The sequence below is a fragment of the Armigeres subalbatus genome, chromosome 2 (assembly GCF_024139115.2).
Source record: "Armigeres subalbatus isolate Guangzhou_Male chromosome 2, GZ_Asu_2, whole genome shotgun sequence".
NCBI lineage: Eukaryota > Metazoa > Arthropoda > Insecta > Diptera > Culicidae > Armigeres > Armigeres subalbatus.
This window is the reverse complement of record NC_085140.1, coordinates 221,969,913-221,988,011: the sequence shown is the minus strand read 5'-3', so window position 1 is coordinate 221,988,011 and position 18,099 is coordinate 221,969,913. Positions and strand designations below refer to the sequence as shown.

The 18,099-nt window shown below is 39.6% G+C and overlaps 1 protein-coding gene across 3 annotated transcripts in view; it reads right to left on the bottom strand.

Annotated features, from left to right (window-relative positions):
- Positions 1 to 17,112, bottom strand: part of LOC134211718 (beta-alanine transporter) — a 34,244-nt gene extending 17,132 nt beyond the window's left edge. Inside the window, exons 1-6 of one of the 3 annotated variants that reach the window (XM_062688878.1) lie at positions 16,957 to 17,112; positions 8,097 to 8,192; positions 7,830 to 8,034; positions 1,839 to 2,097; positions 1,519 to 1,768; positions 1,083 to 1,459 (exon numbers count right to left, since the gene is read on the bottom strand). In XM_062688878.1, the coding sequence (XP_062544862.1) occupies positions 1,083 to 1,459; positions 1,519 to 1,768; positions 1,839 to 2,097; positions 7,830 to 8,034; positions 8,097 to 8,192; positions 16,957 to 17,069 (1,300 nt within the window). In that variant the 5' untranslated portion in view covers positions 17,070 to 17,112. Of the gene's footprint in view, positions 1 to 1,082; positions 1,460 to 1,518; positions 1,769 to 1,838; positions 2,098 to 7,829; positions 8,035 to 8,072; positions 8,193 to 16,956 lie in introns of those variants that run through there. The other 2 variants (XM_062688879.1, XM_062688880.1) reach the window with 2 other exon arrangements.
- Between the last annotated feature and the right edge of the window lie 987 nt (positions 17,113 to 18,099).

The following is an 18,099-nucleotide window of genomic DNA, read 5'->3' as shown; positions in this document are numbered from 1 at the left end:
GTCAGGATGGCCGATTGTTAGAATTAAGTATCAATCGGTGTACTATTTTGTGAACCATTCACACACCAGCCGGTTTGCCTTCTCCAATGAAACCCCACCCAACTATAAAAGCTGGCAAACGAGGTAAGGAGGACAGAAAGGAACGGCAAAGGAACGGTCCTGTTGCAAGTGTTTATTCCGAACGTTAAGCAATAAACGGTAAAAACAATCCAAGTTGTTTGAAGTGTGCGATCCGAAAGACTTCCCAAATCGCGTTGGATAAGAAATCCAACATGTATTGTACAGGCCACTCCGGCCTTAGTCTGGTAATAAATAAATAAGTGAGCATGAACGTTATGACCGTACAATTCGTAGTTGCTACTCTGTGATTGACTGGAACTTGGACTGGAACTGGCGCATGGGATTTGCTATCCATTCTCTATGTATACGTTTCAGAAGGTCACGTATTTTAAGTCAATAACGGCTCCGGCCACGTCCTTACGGTCATATAGGAAAGGGAGGATTGATAGATTGGTTACTTGGGTGTATTCGTTCGAAAGTTTCGTTCGTCCGTAAACAAGAATAGGGGTGATTGTGTTAGACGTATAGGATATTTTATCTGGATTTACTTTGGTGAGTGATGCGATCTGGTTTACTTTTACGAACAGTACATACAGAACAAAACGAAATATCTCAGATCGCGCAACCGTTTTACTTGTTAATCGAAATACAATCAATCGCGAATCAACACAGTACTAAATTCTCAGATCCCGCGAAGTTTCTGAGGGGGATTATCTGCCGATTTACTATCCAACTGCATAAACTTAAACTAAACACCCGAATCCGCATCTGATACGTAACATGTTCAATCACGAATTCCGCATTGTACTTACTTACTCGATGGCTTCTATAAACTATTAAAGATCGCGCCTATTTCGACCGGAGCAAAGCGCAATACATGCGCATGAGCCACCGAACATCAAATAGACATTTTTTTATTTTCGCGACTTCAATATGCAAATTAAATGAAGTTAGGCAATATTCAAAACATATTCTCATTTGTTATATTTGTTGAACTGTAATAACATATAATATTTACTTACTACTTTGCGTGATGTATGTGGAAAGACATGCTATTCCTCCTAAGGCCATAGATACAAACAAAATCCACCGTCTGCCAAAATAATAGATGCTAGGCCAAAGTATTATGTATGTTGGAAGTTCGACTAAACCCGCCAAAAAGAAAACGAAGATCTCATCGCCACCAAGTGCTGGTGCATAGTAACTCAAACCTACATAAACACTTGTATTGGTGAACCATATAAACGTTATGATGATTGTTTTGCGGGCCATTTGACGACCTGCGAACAAATCACTAATGCCGTAGTTGTACTTAGAAACACCATTTACATCATTAAGTATACTGAATTTAGATTTCAGAATATTTTCATAGTTAGAAGGAATGGTCTTTCTATTTAATCTGAAACCAATGATATGATAAATATTTTTTTTTTATTATTGAGTCTATAGGTCTCTTACCTTGCCATAGTTTCCATAACCTGAGCAGCATCTTTAAACCTATTTCTGGCTACTAACCAGCGAGGTGATTCAGGAATGAAGTGGTAGAAAGCGAATAATAACAATAATGGAAGCGAAACAGCTAGGGATAACGACCTCCAGTCTCGAAACAAGTACACGATCCCTGCGAGCAATACAAGACCTATCGAGTAGGCAATGTTAGACACAATAGTACAAAAATCTCGTTTCTTAGGCTCAACGAGCTCAATAGCTAGAAGGAAATATGAACTGAGTTAATACGATTAACAAAGAATAAAAAAGATCATGTAACGAATACTTACCTAAAACATATGGGCTCGAAAGGATGGCAGGTACAGTTAACCCAACAATGAACCGCGTTACTAGCCACAGTTCAAAGTTCCACGCAAACACGCCTGATGCGCATGCAACTATTTCTATGATTAAATATATGAAAAACGAAGACTTGCGTCCCCAATAATCCTGCATGTAGCCAAAAATGAAATTTCCTATGAGTCCTCCTACTCCGAAAACTATCAACGCTGCCGTGGGGTAAAATTCTTTTTCGCACACCAGATTCCACTATAAAAGAAGAACATAAAATGTTGAGTAGTATATTGACTTTGATTTTTTTTATTTATTCTTCAAATGATTGATAATCATCATAAACTATTTATTTGTATACTGTTACCGTTATCAACGGATACACGCTATGTTTAAAGGCAACTATTATGCAAAGTGAATGCACCTGGGATGTTAAGCTGTTAGGTCATTGTTTTTGACCTCTAGTTTAAGGATCCGTGTTGATTGAAATATTTTATCGGTGATAATTTGACTTTTTTACCATTTAAGGGGATATTTTCAACCTAAAAATCTTTTCTGATTTTTTTAAATTTTTTGAAGCAAGTTATATAAAATCCACTTCAAGGACAATTTTCATATAAAAACATATAAAAACCATACTGATTTCAGAAAGTTAACTCCAGGTGTGCCGCTGTAAGCACGCTCAAAGCAGGCGATTCATTGTGTTCATAATCATTTTCTGGAAGGAGGAGACTATGACACAATTTTAGACAAAAACCCTCCTCCAGCGCTACATTAACTGGTGGGATTGGTCTACCAAATTTTCGGCCCTGTAGCAAAAAAAAACCATCCAGACAAATCTGAAGTCTGGACATCAGAGGTCCACGCAACTCATTATGCTCAACTTGGTTTCACTGGGCGTACTGCCGAAGTCTTTTAGTTAAACGGGGTGTTTTGAAAGGAAAATAATGCAATGGTTATTTTATTACAAAGTATTGGAGAGTCTACCACAGGTAGTTGATTGCTGTTTTAGTGTAACATTGTTGGACTTCTATTCAGACGCCATACGAGTTTTTTGTTACAGTTGGATATCAGCCGGGCTACCAATCATCGAAAAATTTCTTATTTTGAAATTCCATGTTCTTGAATAGAGCGCAATAGAGCCTTACAAAGTATACGGAGCAAACAACGGAAGCCATCAGTAATTTCTATACTATCTACAAAATGCCAGATAACCACGAACAGTATGCAAGTATCCACGGTGGGAGCATATAACAGTGGTCACATAATGCAGACGTCCATTGAGGTTCAATCAAGTTTGAAATACAGAACATACATAAATACTACTTTGTACTAGTTCGTAGTTTTAATTTTTTGTTGATTTGAAATGTTAAAGAGTGATATTACGTTTTTCAATTTAATAATACTTCTTCTTATTGGCATTACATCAACCACTCTGGACATATGCCGCCTCGGAGCTTAGTGTTCATTTAGCACTTCCATAGTTATTAACTGCGAGGTTTCTAGTTCAAGCTACCATTTTCGCATTCGTATATCATGAAGCTACGATAATACTTTATGCCCAGGGAAGGTGAGAATATTTCCTAGACAAGACCGGGAATCGAACCCAGCCACTTTTAGCATGGTCTTGCAGTGTAGCAGTGCATCTTACCGCACGGCTAAGGAAGGCTACATATCGATTCTTAATAAACCGTAAGAACATTTAAGACTGGCAGTAATTTCAATATAGCTTCTACTATGAAAAATGTTTTTATATGAAAATGTTTCTTAAATCATCGGGAAAACAGTATTGGTTGGATTTTATATAACTTGTCCCAAAAAATTTTAAAAAATCAGAAAAGGTTTTTAGGTTAAAAATATTACCTTAAATAGTAAAAAAGTCAAAATTTCACCGATGAAATATTTTAATCGATGCAGATCATTAAACTAGAGGTCAAAAACTATGATCTAACGGCTTAACATCCGAGGTGCATTTACTTTGCATAATAGTTGCCTTTAAACATAGCGTGCGGATACAATATGGGAGAGATGTTACCGTGAGAAATAGAACCTCAGAAGCAAATAAAGGGAGTTCAAGTACTGCTGTTATTACTTGCGTTAGTTCAAAAATTCAAATTTTCATTCGTCTGTCCTATAATATGTTCCTCGTTCCTATCTCACTTCTCATGTATACCTACTCCTAGAGGTTGGTATCTCTGATTATTAATCTGATTAGAAGAGAGAGGGAGTATATAAGGCGTAAGAGGGTAGGAAAAGAGGAATAGAATGAGGGAGGCGGTGGATTGAGGAGACGAAAAGGAGTCGATTGTGAACGGCGATAGGAAAAAATCGTACCTCGGAGATAAAAAAAAGAAAATTTGTCGGTTTTTGGTTGAGTTTCCTAGGGGAAAACCGCCTGGAGAAGCCATTCTAATGGCCGCTTCGGGTGCTATCTGTGCGACAGTTCCTGGGGAGTAGTGTGAAGCCGTTCGAAGCAGCTTCGCAGGAAATGAACCCAAACTGTGCGTGTGACTCCGAGATCAAGAAACGTGGACGGTGGCGAGCTCACTTGCTGGTGGCCAACAAGCCACTTTCGATATTGTTGAGCCACACGTGGTGATTGTGTGGCAACTTTAGCTTTGGATGTGCGGACTGCTGTGAGGATCGGTGGGATTACCCCCGCTCAAAGACAGTCTTATATCCGATTGTGGCTGCTCCATTCACGAGCCTGGGGACGTCACCCCGGCAAGAAAAATCAATCGCCACCACGGCGCCCACACGGAATTCAAAGTTTCGGGGTCGGATCCAACACAAGAAGACAGGTTTCAGCTCCAGTGTCAGGTGGACAGGGAAAACCAAGACCCCCCTTCTTCCCAGGAAAGCGTATACATTGGCGAGCTCATAGGCTGGTGACCGGCAAGCCCCTACGATATGTGACAGGGTGGGTGACAGGGCAGTAGGGACTATATCCAGGGGGTTTACGACCCCTCCCAACGGGCCTGCCTAGGGCATGGTGGGGTTTGGCTACGTGTGCCGCTCAAAGCGCACAAGAGCATAGAGAGAGAGTGCCAATTGGCATGGGGAGTGTCCCTACTTCGGTAGTGATCTGCTTGTGTTGAGGCAGGAGTGTCATAGTGCGTCACCAACATTGCCACCTCGAAGTTTGAGTGTGGACTGCGCATACTGAGGCAGGACCGTCGTAGCGTAGTATCGTTAATTGGTCTATACATACCGCTATTGACACCTCCAGGCATGCCAGTGGAGTGTTAGAGTGAGCACCCAAATAAGACTCACATGGGGCGAGTGACATTTGGAGAAACTGCTTCGGCGGCAGGGTGGTAGTGGGTAGTTGCATCGGTCTGATCCCGCAAGAACCCGAATAACCAGAGGCGATTCAGTACCATCCGGCCCTGGTGTAGTCCAGGTACCAGCCGGCAATTACGCAAATCAGGACATCCACATTCTCTATACACTGCAGAACGGAACCCTCGTACATCGTCCCGCCGGTGATCCAGTAATGGCAAGTAACCGTTTATAATTCCTCCCTCTCTTTCGCATACTCATGGAACCCAACGAACATTCTTACCAACCTCTCCTTTTTCCAAAAGAATGAAAAATGAATAAACCTATGTAAAGTGAATGATTTGTTTCTCGGCTTTATCGGTCAGTTCTACTCAAAGTATGAGGTAGTAGATAATCGAAAGTAAAATGTAAAGAATATTTTGGTGTGTTGCGTAGAGGTTCCATTCTTGGTGTTTCATGGTCTCTTATTGTTTCTGTTGTGGTTGTGAGTCCTCCCAAAGTAAGCGGTAGCCGGCCCTAAGAGTAATTAGTTCTGAGCTAGTCAGTTGTTACAATACTAAAACTTAAGGCCGTTCGGTACCAGTTGCGATTTTAGTAATTGTATTCATTTATAAGGAGTCGCACATTATGCTTCACATGATTGTCGAAAATACCCAAGGCTCATCCACAAATTACATAACGCTTCAGGGGGTGGGTGGGTATCTCTGTCTAAGCGTTACGGCCTATATACATTTTCAAACGCTTCCTTAACAGCTGCAGGCCGCCATTTCGGAAAGCGGACCATGAGCGTTAGAGGATACCGTCACGGAAGATAGTTGTCGGTAATGATGTGGACTAGGGATCCTACATTCAGAGATATGCGAAAGCGGCCATCTTGAGCCAATCGAGCATAAGCCATTTTATGAGACAGATTCGAACAGCTGATCGAAATTTTGAGTGGAGGGCTCGGTCTTTGTTTTGGTTAATTTGCATGTAAACCATCATCATTTCGTCATCATCATCATCATTTCATTTCATTTTCGCAAATGTTCCTTGTAAAATGTAAATATTAGTATTTGGTCTCCTGTCATTTGAGCTTTCTATAAAATGGCTTATTGAGAGCTGTCAGAATCGGAGCCAAATGAACATTGTTATTTTTGCGGATTGAAAGGTATTGCGATTGTAATGAAAAAGATTTTACGAAAAGTTTTGTCGAATAAACTATTTGTTTTACATTGGCAAGTTGAAGTAGTCTAGTTTATGCATGGTACTTTGTTCATTTGTATTGCACTTTTCTCTTAGTGATAATGCACTGTTGGACGTTAGATAACGAAATCTGAAAATACTATTATGCGAAAAGTCATGTTCAAGCTCCAACATTTTGCGCCATGGCAAGTGCTGGCAGCGTTTGTTTACAAAAGTAACAGCGTTGCTAAATCATCTGGAAAAGTATTCGCACATCTCTTAATATAGGATCCCTAATGTGGACCGCAAGCAATTGTTGTCAGCTTGCGGCGAGCGTGTAGCCGCAGAACGGCCGGTTACTGGGGAACTTCTCATCGGACTAGAATAGATTCGCCATCGGGGACTATCCGAATTGTTTGCGATCGCGACCAAGGCGAGAGCTGAATGGCTCAACGGTTAAGCAGAAAGCCGAATGCCCGAATGGAAATCGGGTCTTCGGACTAGGCTAGGCCCACCGCCGGAGACTGGCTGAGTAGATCGTGGTCGTCGGAGCACCATTGAACCGAAATCTTTGTATCGACCTCGACACTCATTCGGTCACCAGTTGAAGTGAAAAATAGCATAGCACCATGCTGACCAGCTGATAGAGTAGTGTTGGTAACGTAATATAGCCTTCCACGGATGCGGGTCGTTTGTATCGGGGGAGTTTCCGCCCCCGTCGGAGTAGGATAGATCCGCCGCCGGGGACTATCTGAGTAGATTACGAGCACGTTCAGAGTTAAATGAATAAAAAAGATGTGGTGCTGAATGGCACAAGGAAAAATCTAAAGGGCTCAAGGCTTTGGTTTGCTTATTGACACAAACGAAGGGAGCCTCAATGATCAAAAGTGTACAAACTAAGGAGCAAAAGGCCTAAGAAGTTAATCAGATCATCGAAGAGAGGCACCGCATATCATTTTAGGAGGAGTACGTTAAGTGCTGCCTATCCCTCAGAAGTAATACTGAATGTAAGTCCCGGGGTGAATTATTGGGTTGAAGCTCAAGGGGGGTTTAGTGGGTAGGACCAGTCACGGCTGTAGGATTCCCACACTCTGGTACTCTGCCGTGTGGTAGTTTGGAGCTACTACACACGTATGCTGGGTTAATACATAAACCATTACTCCTAGTAAAAAAGCCTTTCTTACAAAAAGCGTTAGGTGAGGGTTAAAAAAGATCAATTTTGAGCTAATGTAATTTGTGAAAGAATCTCATCGTAAATTACGAATTACATAAAATAATTAGTTGAAATAGCTCCAGAAGTCTTCTAAACAATAAACATTTACTCTCTTTAGTGCTCCGTCATCCTCCTTCTGAGATGCATCCAATATTGTATTCAGTATTGCAAAAATCGAAATATTTGGTTTGATGTCTTTGAGTCTTTGCACAGATAATGGTAGAATGGATCGAATAATTGATCGTGAGTGGTTCACCCGAACAAAAACGAAAAATATTGTTTTATGTATCGCAACTAAAAGATTCATTAACTATGAGAAATTGAATATTACCTCTGTAACAACAGTAGATTTAAACACGGATGTATCGTAGTTCCAACCATTAAGGCAACTAGTGATATTTGTAGAAGGTGATAGATCTCTCATCAACGTTGTGCTGCTGTTAGTTTGCATCAGATTGAAAAGGTGTGAGTAATTTCTTGCGTACATACTACACATTGCTGATCGGGATCGTCCATCCTTCATTTCTAGTGGAATGCTAATAAAAGAATAGTATATAATAGTTATTATATTTACCATATTTTCTATAATGTAGTCCACCTCAGCTCCTTAATAAGTTTTGAAGCCCATGGTTCAACTTCCTTAAGTTCAGGTATCTTGCACCAGTGGTTTGGTGTGGCTGCAATGAACAATTGACTATAGGAGATTTTTTTATTATAGTATAGGGATAATATAGGAAAAACGGATTAGTCTAATCATCGACACTGCATTAATAGTAGTTTGAGAAACTAGTTGCAAAAAGATGATTTTTCCTATGAGTCGCACACGCTATTTTTTGCAATTACGAAAAATGGGTTTCAATATGATAAATTTGTACCAAAAAGGTACAGTTTAATTCACTTCACATGATAATTTTTGCCAATAAATCATGTTGCTGCGGAGAACAATCAGATCTCATGTAATCGTGCCACATTGCATAGCTTAACATAAACCCAATATTTTTTTTACACGGTTAGTATTTCTTAATTTCTCGGTTAACCTAAACTTGTACAGCATTTTTAATACCACCTGAATTTTCTTTGATTCTTTGTGATTTTTTTTGTGAGGTGAACTCATAGTTTCATTTACGCTAAAGGACATAATCGACTAAAACACAGCATTGTAAAAAAAGAAACGGGTGTACCATGAAGTACCATGGATATATTATGACCGGAATCGAACTCGCCATCTCCGGATTGGCAGTCCTACCTCTTTGCACGCTGAAAAGCAGGCCAAGTTCCAGTTGGAATGTAGAGCCATTGAAGAAGAAGAAGAATTAAGATAAAATATCCAACTGGCACACCAATCTGAGACTTATTTGGGTGCTCACTCTAGCACACCGTGCCACTCCAACCTGACACACCATGTGAGACTTACTTAGGTTCTCATTTCTGACATGCCATGCGAGGCTGACTTGGGTGCAAGCCCTTAACATGCCATGTGAGTACATTCAAAGTTAATTGCCTATATGCCGGGTATTAAGCCACCCGGAGTGGAAATTAATTACTATGTCTGAAACTCGATTATGCATATGTACAACTGGGGTCGTGGGATCGAAGCCCACCGAAGGGGCGGTTACCCTCCAATACCTTTTCCGAACTAAATCTATCACATGTTGTACATATGCATAATCAAGTTTCAGACATAGTAATTAATTTCCACTCCGGGTGGCTTAATACCCGGCATATAGGCAATTAACTTTGAATGTACTGATCTCGAGTGGCGATCTCTCTTCGCTTGTGTGGTCGGGTCGGGATCTGACGACCAAACTGGCACAACCTCACACAACCCTACTTCATTGAGCGCCGTTGCTGATGAAGCAAGTGTGTAGGAGCCGGACAATACTAAATACTCATCCTACTTGATTGGCATGTGTACAAAAACACATATGAGAGAGTTAGTTCTGGAAATGGAATGAGAGAGTTCGGCTGGTACCTTGTGCTGGGGATTTGGTTTCATCAGTACCCGCTAAGCTGCGGAGGACGACGGAGTTCCTTCGTAGCTTAGTAGGGAAAGCACCTGTCTAGCGTACTGGGGTCGTGGGATCAAAGCCCACCGAAGGGGCGGTTACCCTCCAATACCTTTTCCGAACTAAATCTATCACATGTTGTACATATGCATAATCGAGTTTCAGACATAGTAATGCCATGTGAGTCTGACTTGGATGCTCACCCTCTAACATACCACGTGAGACTGATTTGGATGCTCACTCTAGTCACTTCTGTCGTGCTTTGAGGTGTCTATAGCGATAGGTACAAACAGTTCTACGCTACGACCCTACTACCTCGGCATGTGCAGTCCATACTAACACCTATGCGCTCACTCTTCTGCCATGCCTCGTGGTTACGACTGCGGTTGCAACTCGCTGCGACACTCTTAGGGTTCATTCACAAATTACATAACGCAAAAATTGACCATTTTCAACCCCCACCCACCCCCTCGTAACGTTTTTTGTATGAAAAGGTTCTGAAATTTATATGGGCCGTAACGCTCTGCTAGGTACCCTCCCACTCCCTAAAGCGTTATGTAATTTGTGAATGGTCCCCGCGCTCAGCATGTTTTCGCTCTAAATAACCAATCACAAGTTAGTCATGCTTGCCGACTGCTGCTGGGCGCGCTAGATTATCTGCAAGCTGCAAGCAATCTGAGTGGTTGCAGTCGAAACTGCGTTCCACTTCTCCACTGCTTGGCACATCCTCTGGATAAGGGTATCCCGGGTTGTGTCCCGACCGCAAACGTCTAGCATAGCTCTTCTTTCGACATGGTAGAAAATCGGGTAGAAAATCAGCCACTGCCAATAATCGTATCGTATATGCGCAAATAGCCAATATGAGTTAACCACCAGAAATTTGTATGGCGAAAGACATCTAACGCGGGTTTTCTCAAAATTAGGAACTATTCATGAAAATCTATTTGGTATCGGTTATAAAGGATGGTGTCCGCTACTACGCCTACCAAATATTTTGACGTAGGACTACGTCTGTGGTTTTTCGATAAAGGTGCTTATTTTCGAGATATTATAAATTCAGTAGAAAACCGAATTATAGCCGCTATCGAAATGAATTATTGACGGTGGCTGATTTTCTACCCGCCGCTTCCACATCAAGGCGCTATCGTATATGCGCAAAAAGCCAGCATGAGTTAACCGCCAGAAATTTGTATGGCGAAAGACATCTAACGCGAGTTTTCTCAAAACTAGGAACTTTTCATGAAAAACTATTTGGTACCGGTTATGAAGGATGGTATCCGCTACTATGCCTACCAAATATTTTTTCGATTAAGGTGCTTAATTTTGAGAAATCCAACCTTAGATGCTTTTCACCATACTGATTTCAGAAAGTTAACTCCTAGTGTGCTGCTGTACACACTTAAACGCTAAATTTGATTTCGGTAATAGAAAATGACGAACTTGGTCGGTAAATTACTATATTACTGATATATCGTCAAAGTTTGACATTTCACATTGTTTTTTAAAACTCTTGTTACCGAAATTCGGCTAAGAACATTGATCACCGAAAGTCGGTAATCTATTTTGCGACCAGAATCAGTGAAATAATATATTTGCCGAGATTCGGAAAAGTGTGAAATGTCAAAATCGAAGTTGTGTCAAGAACGCAAAAAAATGCAAAATGAAATTAACTACGTGTTTGCTTGCCGACAAATTTCATTCTATGTAAGTTTTTGAATATTATCTATGCGATTGATGCATAGAATAATTTAATCTATTTGGTAGTGAAATTTACTTGATATTTTTCCAGAGGCTTTTTGTGATAATGAGTGTTATTCAACGAACCGAAAGTAAGGCACCACCACTGAAATATGTATTATGCATTGGAGTCACCGGTTGCACGTTAGAATCGAGATCCTGAGACGAAGAGAATATTTTTAAAATCTAAGGTGTTTCCGACAAGAGAATGCTTGTGTGTCCATTACTTTACATGAAAATAATGTTCGTGCAAAGAACTATCAATCAATGTATTATGAAAACATACTCACTAGAAAAAATAGTTCATAAAAATATGTCAAAGTGCTAAATTCATATTTTTAGACCAATATGTTTCAGAAATAAATATAATTCTTGGCTTTTAATTTTTTATTCTTTTGAAAAACAAGAGAAAATAATAATTTCCTGAATTTCGGCAGAATTATATGCCGAAAAGATTCGTTAATTTAATTACCGATATGCCCTGCAAATTTTGACAGCTGGTATGACTACACGTTTTGCAGACCATTCGGCAATTTGAACTTTTAACGAGATTTTTACCGAGCTCTCAGCTGTTGGATTATCGGCAATTTATTTTGCCGGCCTCGGCGAAAAAAATTAAGTGTGTAAGCACGCTCAAAGCAGGTGATTCATTGGATTTTTCTCATAATCCATACGTTAAACCTAATTTCGTAAGTGGTGCGCTGTATAGCAAATCACCTAATGAAAACAGCGCATCACTTCCGAAGTTAGGTTTAACGTATGAATGAATCGCCAGCTTTGATTTTGCTTACAGCGGCACACTAGGAGTTAACTTTCTGAAATCAGTATGGCGAAAGGTATCTAAGACTCGATTTCTCAAAATTAAGCACCTTTATCAAAAAAATATTCGGTAGGTATAGTAGCGGACACCTTCCTACATAACCGGTACCAAATAGTTTTTCACGAAAAGGTCCTAATTTTGAGAAAACCCGCGTTAGATGTCTTTCATCATACAAATTTCTGGCGGTTAACTCATGCTGGCTATTTTGGGCATATACTATAGCGCCTGGATGTGGCAGCGACGGGTAGAAAATCAGCCACTGCCAATAATTCATTCATTGTGAGAAAAATCGTTAGCTGCTATAATTCGGTTTTGCACTGAATGAATCACATACAGTGCATTCAAAGTTAATGAATCGACTGCTTTGAGCGTGCTTACAGCGGCACACTAGGAGTTAACTTCCTGAAATCAGTATGGCGAAAGGCATCTAAGGTTCGATTTCTCAAAATTAAGCACTTTAATCGAAAAAATATTTGGTAGGCGTAGTAGCGGACACCATCCCTCATAACCGGTACCAAATAGTTTTTCATGAAAAGTTCCTAATTTTGAGAAAACCAACGTTAGATGTCTTTCGCCATACAAATTTCTGGCGGTTAACTCTTGCTGGCTATTTTGTGCATATACGATAGCGCCTGGATGTGGCTGCGGCGAGTAGAAAATCAGCCACTGCCAATAATTTATTGCCTATATGCCGGGTATTAAGCCACCCGGAGTGGAAATTAATTACTATGTCTGAAACTTGATTATGCATATGTACAACATGTGATAGATTTAGTTCGGAAAAGGTATTGGAGGGTAACCGCCCCTTCGGTGGGGTTACCCTCCAATACCTTTTCCGAACTAAATCTATCACATGTTGTTCATATGCATAATCAAGTTTCAGACACATACAGTGGTTGGTTTCCTACCCGCCACTGTCGTATCCAGGCGCTAATGTATATGTAAAAATAGCCAGCATTAGTTAACCTCCTGAAGTTTGTATGGCGAACGCAGGTTTTCTCAACAGCAGGAACTTTTCACGGAAATCTCTTGGGTACCAGTTATGTAGGAAGGTGGCTGCTACTATGCCTACCAAATATTTTTTCGATTAAGGTGATTATTTTCGAGATATTAAACTTTAGATGCCTTTCGCCATACTGATTTCCGAAAGTTAACTCCTAGTGTGCTAATGATTTTTTACATTTCCCCGTTATATTCACCAACTTTTTGTATATACAAACCTTGCGGTTCCCACTTCTGGTGGTTAACTCATGCTGGCTTTTTACATATAAATACGATAGCGCATGGATACGGCAGCGGCGGGTAGGAAACCAACACACCAAAATTGAATTTCTAGTTCCAGCAAAACAGTTTGCTGGTTGTAAACCAACAATAAGCCATTTTATAGAAAGCTCAAATGACAGGAGACCAAATACTAATATTTACATTTTACAAGGAACATTTGCGAAAATGAAATGAAATGATGATGATGATGACGAAATGATGATGATTTACATGCAAATTTACCAAAACAAAGACCGAGCCGTCCACTCAAAATTTCGATCAGCTGTTCGAATCTGTCTCATAAAATGGCTTATACATTAAAATTTTGTTTGCTGAAAAGCAGCAATGAATCACATACAGTGGCTGGTTTCCTACCCGTCACTGCCAGCAGTAGGCGCTAACGTATATTATGTGAAAATAGCCAGCATGAGTTAACCACCTGATGTTTGTATGGCGAAAGACATCTAACGCGGGTTTTCTCAACAGTAGGAACTTTTCACGAAAAACTATTTGGCATTAGTTATGTATGGAGGTGTCCGCTATACCGCCTACCAAATATTTTTTCGATTAAGTTGCCTATTTTCGAGATATTAAACATTAGATGCCTTTCGCCATACTGATTTCCAAAAGTTAACTCCTAGTGTGCCGCTGTAGGCACGCTCAAAGCAGGCGATTCATTGTTAAAATGATTTACTGAAAATCAGCAAAAGCAAGTTATTGCTGGAAATCCAGCAACCGTGTTAATCTGTCAAATTGAAGTCATGCGTCAGAACATCCCAGCTGTCAGGACACGCGAAAAGAAAACAGCCACTATATCTCCTCCAGTTCCACGTCTTTGCGCGTAAGCCGTTTTTTTCTTTATTTAAGGCAGAAATTACTAAACCATCCATTACCATGAGATGTTACCTTTAGGTTGAAATCGAGGTTGAAATAAGCTGTTTTTTTCGGATGTAATTTGCATTGACGTAAAAGTGATTGGAAATAAAAAGTAATGAATGTCGCAGTGAAGCAAAATTATTGGTGAATGAGGTTATCTCCTAGGACATGTATCAGCCAGCAGTTGATCAAGCAAAACTGTATTGCAACTTTTAGTTCGAGGATTTTATTAACTGATACACGTTCAAAGAACTTGTTTCATTCTCATAATTGCGACATTACTAATTTAATGCTCTTCTTGATTCACATTGTGCTGATATTTCAATACATATTAATAATATTAAATTGCTGGGAATACAGCAAATCATTTTGATTTTCATGTTACTGACCATCCAGCAAACCGTTATCGACATTGCTGAAAATACAGTTATGCACCTGTCAATTTTATGATTATCAGGTTTGCTGGAGGTACAGCAGAGTTCAGTGCGTGTTGGCTCTTGTTTCGGACGGCAGAACGATCGGGCGATTTGCCAAAATTTTGGGTTTTGTTTTGTTTTTCCTTAGCTCCCTATTATTCACCTTTTCCACTAACACAAATTTTCCTTCCCGAGACATCTATGAAGGTAGTGTGGGTTCCCTGCATCTTCACTAGTAGATGTTGAACTAACATTCCTTCCCTTCCTTCCGTGATTGTAAGGACGTGGCCAGGTATACAACTGCTACTGTATAGGAAAAGGTACTAATCCCAAGTACCAATTTGCGACAATGTACAATAGATTGCTCAATTGAGCATTGTATAGCCACCCACGATTTGTACAATCACATATGCTATGCTATGCTATCAGGTTTGCTGGAGGTACAGCAAAACAAATTTTGCTGGATGGATTGCTGGTTTTACAGCTCGGCAAAATCCAGCAAAATATTGCTGAATTCCAGCGAAAAAAATTTGATGTGAACCACTATATGTGATTAATTTCTACTATGGAGTTTGAGTGAAGTTCAGTGGTGAGTAGTTGTCGAGATGACTAAAGTGATTGAAGTGATTTTGTACGTGATTGTAATGAATCGCCTGCTTTGAGCGTGCTTACAGCGGCACACTAGGAGTTAACTTTCTGAAATCAGTATGCCGAAAGGCATCAAAGGCTCGATTTCTTAAGCACCTTCATCGAAAAAATATTTGGTAGGCGTAGTAGCGGACACCATCCTACATAACCGGTACCAGATAGTTTTTCATGAAAAGATCAATAATTTTGAGAAAACCCGTGTTAGATGTCTTTCACCATACAAATTTCTGGCGGTTAACTCATGCCGGCTATTTGCGCATATACGATAACGCCTGGATGTGGAAGCGGCGAGTAGAAAATCAGCCACTGCCAATAATTCATTATAGTTTTTTGGTTCGTTCTTTAGATTTTTATCTAATGTCGGTGTAGCTGACTCTCGCTAATTTATATTTTAAAAGTGTTTTGTACCAAAAAAGGTATTTTTTGTCGAACTACTCGTTATCTCTTAGATGTTAATTAATGTTCGCATTTCCTTTCCGTTCATCTGTCTACTTTGATCATTCCTTCAAACGGCACGTTGCTGGAACGTCCTCGATAAAAGTTATAATGCTTCGAAGATTGAGTGTTCAAACCATATGCAAAAAATCGTTTATTCTGCCAGCACTGCCGAACTACGTAGACCAATAATTTGTTATTTGAGTGTTATTTCAAAATAATTGATCTTATAGGGCTTTAGAGCTAATGGAAGCATTTGATTTCTTGCATATGGTTTAAACAATCAATTTTTGAAAAGTAATAACATTTTGCTTCCAGCTGCGTACCTTCTTCGGCAAAATCTTTCAAAAATGTTTAAAATTACGTTTTCCCATACTGATGTCCATGTAAATTTAAAACGTGATGCGGCATGCGAGGTCGCAACCAATCGAGCCCATATTTTGCACAGTTGATTGGGGTTCCAAAACGATTCAGAAAAACCTTGATCTCACTTGATCGGACGAAGTTTGCGTTTTGCCATACAACTGCGCCCCACTCTAATAGTGTATCCATTCATTTGCTCTTCATTTTATGACAACCTAAAATTATGTAGGGGAACTGTTCCATTTTCCATCTCACTGAACATATATTCATCTCATCGCAAAACAATGAAATACAGCACCAATCTTGTCGCTTTTTTTGCTAACATGCGTGCTCACTGCTGAAAAAATCACAAAATAAAAACAAATCAAATTCCTTTTCATTGCTTTGTTTTTGGTGAGATGGAAATAGGAGCTATGAGATGAAGTGCCGAATCGTTCCCCTACTTCTTCTAACCATGTAGGCGGAATCGCGAAAAACCTTGATTTGAAGTTTTTAGCTAAGGAATTTCAATAGAATCCATACCTGAACTTAACAATATCATCGAAATACATAAAAAATACAATACAACACCAATCAAACTAAATTAAGTATGTTTCTTATTGCGCGGTATCGTATACTCGGGCTTCCCCTTTATCCCTAACTATATGTTGATTGTATAGATTATTCCTAACTGTTCCAACATACCTGACAGTCAGTCTTATGATCATAATAATCAATTTGACAAGTTATTTTATCTATGATCTGAAACAATCAACATATTAATGTATATATCATCCAAAACCACTGCATAAATAGCTAGATATTTATTTGTATTATTTTTCATGTTGATATAAAAACTATATTTCTATGGCGAGAATAGTTCTCATGAAACTGACTAATAAACTATCAACTTACCTGTATGCATGGAAAGCGCATGGTATTACTGCTGGTAAAAGCAAAACACAGATCACGAGTTTTTGGTATAATCCGAAACCACCTACTTCTGGAAGCACTGTATCAAAATCCATGATCCCACGGCCGTCGCTGTTCAGTGATACTAATCCGCAGTAAGACTGAGCACGCGACCAGGGTCTACTCTTGTCATCAGACTAGAATTAGTGTAACCGTAACTCATTATTCAATCAACAAATTGATTAGGTTTGCTTAATGTTCAAATGGATAATTACATTTAGGTAGCATGGAACACAGCAGATCTGAATTATGTTTTATTAAGCATCACATCACATTTTCTCCCAGGAAATGTATGTTTACATTCATATTAAAATGGCATAATTTGTTTGAAATTGAATTTCACTTATTAAGTGATGATAAGTAAGTATTATAGTACGTTCAGATTATGAGCTATATCACTTGATATAGAGCATCTTGACATCAGTGTTTGTACATCTAGTTTTCACTGGAAATACAGTCGGGATTCGCTGGTTGGGATTTTAATACTTGGGCCAGTATTTAGATGGGCTTCCGCTGCGCTGGGTGGGTCATGGCCCAACTAGGGATCCTACATTCAGAGATATGCGAAAGCGGCCATCTTGAGCCAATCGATTGAAAGGTATTGCGATTGTAATGAAAAAGATTTTACGAAAAGTTTTGTCGAATAAACAAATTGTTTTACATTGACAAGATGAAGTAGTTTAGTTTATGCATGGTACTTTGTTCATTTGTATTGCACTTTTCTTTTAGTGATAATGCACTGTTGGACGTTAGATAATGAAATCTGAAAATGCCATTATGCGCAAAGTCATGTTCGAGCTCCAACATTTTGCGCCATGGCAAGTGCTGGCAGCGTTTGTTTACAAAAGTAACAGCGTTGCTAAATCTTGGATTTTTTTTCAAATGGGCCTAATTGATTCTGATCTTGATTTTTGGAACGACGATTGTGCTCTTAATTCAAACTATTTTGGTCAACTAATGCACCCAACCGAAAGAATGGATTGCGATCTATCGGGTAATAACGTTAGTTGAATGAAATACGCTGAATAGAGAGAGTATGAGTCGTTTCAAATTTCAAGGTCGAATACAGTTACGCCTATTTGAAAA